At 33.7% G+C, this 6,880-nt stretch overlaps 1 protein-coding gene across 1 annotated transcript; it reads right to left on the bottom strand.

Annotated features, from left to right (window-relative positions):
* Nucleotides 1-1,153: 1,153 nt before the first annotated feature.
* LOC107870753 lies at nucleotides 1,154-3,892 on the bottom strand. The gene is made up of 2 exons (XM_016717378.2): nucleotides 3,442-3,892; nucleotides 1,154-2,724 (listed from the first exon to the last, which is right to left on the bottom strand). The coding sequence occupies exons 1-2, from the start codon at nucleotides 3,535-3,537 to the stop codon at nucleotides 1,627-1,629; spliced, it is 1,194 nt and encodes a 397-aa protein (XP_016572864.1). The 5' UTR covers nucleotides 3,538-3,892; the 3' UTR covers nucleotides 1,154-1,626.
* Between the last annotated feature and the right edge of the window lie 2,988 nt (nucleotides 3,893-6,880).

Raw genomic sequence — 6,880 nt, 5'->3', positions numbered from 1 at the left:
ATGTTTTGAAGTCCAAAGACAAACTGACAGAGAGCCTCGTAAAGTGGGAAAAGTTAAAATATCTTGATAGAATTTACCAATAAAAAGAATATATATTCTAAAGCAAAGAAACATGTATAAATAGGGAAGACTGTTTGACCAAAATTTTCTCTGATGCGGTTATTTAGAGGAATAGATATACATATTTAGGAGAGAGACACATATTTATTATTTACACAGATTTTTTTTTTTAAAATAAAGATAATTATTGAAATCAATAATTATTCCTCCCATAATTATCAAAAGAGTTAACCAGAAGAGATGGACATAAAAAAACTAAAAATTAGGAGATAATTTGACTGATAATTATAAAAGAATTATTTTTTATTAAAAAAATTAATTTTTAAAAAGTTGCTATAATTTGTAATTATTTTTTTAATTCAATAATTATGAAAAAGTTTTGCTATAACTTACAATAAACAATCTAATAAATACATACAAGATGGTTTTCACTATTTTAAAAGTGTTTTTCGAAAAAGACTTTGATGAGAAACAATTCACATTTGGTCAATAAATTCAACAAGCACTTTTAAGCAACAATTAATGTTTAACCAAACTTTTTAAAAGTGCCTTTAAATATAATTTTTTCTTTCAAAAGTACAATTTAAATATGCATTTAGAAGAAACTATTTTTTTAACTTATAAAAAATAAGTTCCGCTGCTTCCTAAAAACAGTTAAGTTCTTTCAAAAGCTTGATCAAACACCTCACTTTTTAAAACTAAGTACATGTTTGGACCCAAAAAAAATAAAAAACCTTAACCAAACAGACCATCAATCGCAACTCCTTGGAATGAAGAACTTGGTAAAGTGTTTTAACCCGAGCCTACATGTGTGAGTCGGTAACAAACTACAAAGGGGTCATTTGAGTTTCATACAGCCGGATCCCTAAAAAGAAAGGGGGAAAACCATGACCTACCATTTTGCTTCATGCACTGTGATAACGAGATTCTTCCAATGCACCCAGAAAAGGTGTCATGTGCAGTTCTTGGTGGCAGCAGCCATTGAACAGCACATACTTCTGTTTTTTTTTGTTAAATATTCAACACAAGGATTGTCATACCAAGGGAATGTAAGTGTACATACACAAGCTGAAATAATCTCTCCTCAAAGATCTAAATACCAACTCGATGCATACTAGAAAGTTAATTAAATCATCAAATTTGTTGGGGATTGGTGATATGAAAGTACAAGGTTAGAAAGAAAAAGGAACACAAGAAAGGTGAATAAATTAGTACGGGTCCAAAATTTCCCAACAGAGGATGCCCGTGAATGTAAATGTTATCTGGGAACATAATCAGGAATTGATATACTAGAGCATACAGAGTTATGCACATGTTTCAATAGCAGTTCTGCAACAGCAAACTCCCCATTTGTCCTGAGAAAACCATGTCTAAGAAAGCTATATACAAAAATCCCCGGACTTCCCCAAATCTGAATATTCATCCGAACATTCCAAAAGTTTCTGCAGTATGATAGCAACTGTTGGACATTCCGCAGGATTGTCATTTGATTTTTAAGGAGTAACGAACAATGAAACTGCACCCTCGACATTCACCAAAAGAAAATATAACAAAAGTCCAGCTACATCACCCACTTTCTCTCAAGCAATTACCCGGCAAAAGAAATTTATACCTGTCTGCATTTTCCAAAAGAAAAGCCGGTAGGTGAACAGCAGAATAAGAGTGGGGAATTGGTCCCATTTTGCCAATGATTTCCCTGAATGTATACTCCTCTGGCAGCATATCAAATAAATCATCCCCATTGCAGATAACCCTTTGGACTCTCTTAGGGTTCAGAAAATGAGAAAATCTGACCCTGTCAAAATGACTGTATGCTTTCATCTTAAATATAAATTCACTTATGTGGCGGAAGCAAAAGCTACAATGCCACCCTGCGTCTGCCAAGATGATGTCCGACTGTCGGTAATGAGCATACCTTGTCTTACCCAATTGGTAGCGATGTACAGAAGCTCTCCAGCTATCATTATCCACAAGAAACTCAAAAGAGTAAAGATAATTCTTCAATCGAAGATGAAGAACTGAGGGTATGTCATCACACCACCTCAAGAGATTGATGGTATGTCTACTAGGTACCTCATCAACATCCGACATTATCAACAAGTCGTCATCCTGAATACCTGCTTGTTTGAGAAGATAATCCAATGCAAGCCTCTGATAAGCCTCCTCAACAAAAGGGTTTTCTCCTCTTTTAAATCTCCCAGGAATTTGTCCATATGTCAATCTTGACTCGACGAAGTCAAATCTATCCCTGTGATTAGCAAAGTAAGAAGGTTTTGGTAATCCAGTGAAAGTTGAATTTGATTCAAGTAGAACAAACTCTGTAATATAAGGGTATAACTCCTTCCACCGTATGGTAAGCATGTCAACCTCATTATTGAACAACACTGCATCAAAGACCCGCCTCGGGTACTCACGCATTCCCCAGCCATGAAGTTTACAGAGATTCTCCATTGATACATTCTCATGATAATAGTGAGGCATTTCATTAAATGGCTTTGGTGGTTTTTCCCATAAAGGCCGTAGAAAGTAGGTGATTTTCTGCCCATGGACGTATATACCCCAGACACATGTTGGTATCAACACAAAGAGAAAGATATATGTTTTAAGATCCAAGCCACGCAAAATACATTTTAGTCTCGACATGCTCAAGGTTCGTCCTGTTTCCTGCATTCAACAGAATCTCTTGTTAGAGATAAACTAAGAACAGTTCTTAATAAACAGAAATATACAATATATATCTACATGCATTATTACACTCTCTCTTACTAGGTAAAAGCTGCAGAACTTCAAAAGAAAGTTTTCAAATATGAATAGCAAATATCCAGTACAAGCAAGAGGACTTAAAATTAAAAACCAAAATAAAATAGTTAATGCACACTGTAACATATATTCAAACTGAATAGCAATAGCAATAAGGAGAGTGAGATTAGAGAATTTATCTTAACATGTCCCTTTCAAAATCAGTGACGTTTACGTTTAAAAGAACAAGCTTCAACCAAAAGAAAAATAATACTTGTTGCAAAGGCACTTTTGTTTAAATCACAAGTAAATAACCATGAACAAGAATATATTTGGAAGGCAGCTTCCTCTTCCAAAGAAAACTTTTTTTTCTGTGAAACTTTTAAAAATAGAAAAAAGAAGAAGAGAAAACCCCCAGAAAATTACTGGTCAAAAAATCTAGAATCAGATCATATGTCAATGGGCTGGAAATATGATAAATTTTCATCGGGGTCCCTGATTATAATACCATTGAAAAGTTTCTGCCTTCCAGATTATAGAGAAGTATATGCGAAATTACAAAGAAAAAAAAAAGGAAAGTTGAGGAATATATCAGTACAAATTAGTAAAAAGAGGGGGAACTAGGAAGCTTTGAAAAATTACCTCATTACATAAATCGTCCTTCTTCTTGGAACAATAACCAGATCCCCCTTCTGCAGCCGTGTAAATTTTCTCACAACATCTAGAAATACCCCACATCTTTCTTCTTATATGTTGTACTTCTAGTGTTTATATAACCATGTTGATTTTCAGATCAAATATGCAAATCAAACCAAACTAACCTTCCAATCTAACAATTGTAATATTTCCACCAAAGCGGAAGAAGAAAATAAGGATTTTTCCAGACAAACAAACCTAGGCTTTCCAGACAAAAAAACCCAGAAAATATTGGTTCTGATTTCAAAATATAAAGTAAATAGAAAAAATTTATGGGAGACAAAATTGCCAGAGAGCAGTTTGTGGCGAAGGGTTTGCTTAACCGGTTAGTGGGGTAGCAGCTGTAAAGAATATGATTAGAAAGCCGTTCTCTTTTCTTCTTCTACCCTACTTTTTGCTGGCTCCGCTCTCGTATATAAGATTTTTCCAAGCAGCGCATCTTATTTTTTACTGGACGGAATTGCCCATTTGTTAATTCAAATAGCTGAATCTGTCTATGGGTAATTGTGTCATTTAAGGCGTACAATACCCTTTTAACATTGGCCCATGTCTCCTTACGCGTCAAATTGACCAACTCAAATGCAAGGGATTGGGTCCCCCGTAGTTGAATTAACTTTGAAATCAACAAGCTAACTACTCCCACTTTCAGGAGTTGTTCATTATTTACTAAGAAATAGTAAATGAATTACTCAAATTTAATACTTTGAGAAATTGAATTTGATGATGATTGTATTGCTAAGGGCAAAATGATAGAAACGTGTAAAAATTATCTATTTATTTTTTAAATTGAATAAATATTGTTAGATATTTATTTCTAGTATATCAGACAAGTAAAATAGACGAATGAAGTACTACTCCAGCATAATGAATTATTAATTGAAGTATCTTTAAAAATTCTATATTATATGATGACTTTTCATTGTTTTTGAAAATTTGATTGCATGTAGAAATTTGATTTTTTGATAATTTTAGCGTCATGATCCCATCTTCTTCTCTTTTTCCATTTTTGAGTTTTTACCCTAGATTTGAACCATAGGTACTCACTAGGCATTATTTGTTGACTGAGCTATACCATAATATAAGTATAATAAAGATGCAAGATAAATAAATTAAGTTAAGGTAAAGGGCAACCTTGTATAATGCTCCAAAAATTGTAAATAAGAAAGTACATACTTTGAAATGATAATAACATAAAGAAAGGAAATACTATCACTACAAAACTGGCCTTATAAGTCAGTGCATAAAAAAAATTAAATAACTGATAATGCCCCAAGTATACCTTCAATTGAAGGATGAAGCAGTCACTACCAAATATAGTAACCCAACTAGGTTGGGGTCGATCACACGGAGAATAGGCCAGGAATTCTTATCAAATTTATTTAATTCACCAGGTAGTATGGGAAAGTAAAAAGGGGGATTTATTGAAATAGAAAAAAGGAGAAGAATTGGTTTCTCTTGGTAGTAAAAAATCTATGATGAACACTAGGCTTGTGTTACCCCTGGCTTCTCAACTCAGTACACTTACTGCGTACTATTGAACATTTTCAATGCCTTGCATGCATAATCTAGTAAGTTATGTACCATCAACCGTCTTTTGTAATAGTTGATGGATTTCACCTTTTAATTTTTGAGTCGCAATATGTCACCTTACTAACCCTTATCCTACATCTCAGTTAACTATTACTGTTTGTGTTTTTATTTAAAAGATGATAGCTGAGGATCTTTCTTAGAAAATACCTATTAGCATGGATTAATCATAAATCTTTAAATTACTGTTGTATTCTTCATTTTCTAGTCACTACTCCTCTTTTGGAGTAAGTAGTAATAATCTATGCGGGATCATAACGTTGTCCACCACTAGGAAATAAATAAGAACAAAGAAACCCAATACATGCAAGAAGCTTTATCTAGAATGACTTGCCACTTCCTATTCTTCATTAATCCGCCAGTGTTCTCACAACACTAGCTAAGGGAATTAGTCGCTCATAGTTATGAGATCAATCATGAAATCCATAGAAGAAATTACAAAATCAATCACACAATAATAATTGAAAAAATCCCAAATTCTTAAATTGAATAACAAACCAAGAACAATGAGATATTTGTGGACTTGGCCACAAAGGGCCTCCTTATGAATCAATCAATATATGAATGTATGAATGAATGAACAAAACAAAGCCTAAAGGGCGTTTATAGATTACAAGAAACCCTAAAAATCAAATCCTAATTAAAAAAAGAAAACTTTACTAGCCATACATAATAAGACTTAAAAACATCATAGGAGTGTACTTGGGATACATGAAAACGATTTCGGAATGATCTAAAAAAGTTGAGGTTGGTGGATACTTACTTGTGTCACCATGCAGCCTGGCCTTGGGCACATGTTCCATATACGGCCTAATGTTAGGTGCATGTAGACACCTACAAGTGCCAGAAAAAATTCCTGCAGCTTCTGCTCTTTAGATTTTGGACTTCTAGCACTTACCTTACCCACACTCAGTCCATATATGCTATATGTGGTCTGTATGTAGATATAGGTAAGTGCCAGAGTCCCTACCATAAGATAGATAATTGAATTAGCTTTCCAATAATACTAATTTTTCCTTAATGCAATATTGGGCAGAAAAGCTATGTCCAAATTACTAAAGAATTGTCAACTCTCGAATCTTCAATTCTGGTACTTACATTTGTCACATACGGACTACAAGTGATACATATGGTCCACATGTAGACCTAGGTAAGTGTCAGACCTTCCAATTCCTTCTACCAAACTTTTGAACTTTAAGTTTCAGTACATGCTTTGGTCACGTACATTCGATAAGTGCCACAAATGCTCGAAAATAACTAGGTAAGTGGAGAAAAATATCACCTTTCATCTTTTTCTTGAATTTAGCATTCAAAACCTAATTTTCTATAAAACAATCTAAAAACACATCAAATCTAACAAATATACTTAAGTACATGCATATTTTCTAAGTTTAAGCATCGTAAGTGCTATATTTCTATAGAATATCAAGATCCTCAACTTAGAACGTTGCATGTCCTTGAGATAGAAAACATAATAGATCAATACGATGATGCTTAACCAAGAGAAACCTAAGATACCTATGGCAGTCAATCATCAATTTTAGCTCAAGATCCTTGCCTTCTACAAGTTCAATCTTTTAAGCCTAACTATGTGTATTAATGAAGCACAACAATGTGACATAAAGAAATCAAGCTATGACATTATGTTAGCAACAAACAACCATGCATATATACAAGTTACACTACCTAAACAAGTAAACAGCTAGCAATACAACCCATGTACCCTTATAAAAAAGAAGTCCCACTCACTCATATGAAATAATGTATGTCAATGCAGGGACGGTCAAGAGAAACTCAC

Source organism: Capsicum annuum, chromosome 5 (genome assembly GCF_002878395.1).
Source record: "Capsicum annuum cultivar UCD-10X-F1 chromosome 5, UCD10Xv1.1, whole genome shotgun sequence".
In the NCBI taxonomy this organism is placed as follows: Eukaryota; Viridiplantae; Streptophyta; class Magnoliopsida; order Solanales; family Solanaceae; genus Capsicum; species Capsicum annuum.
Note: the sequence above shows the minus strand (reverse complement) of the source record. Positions and strands in the feature narration are given on the sequence as shown.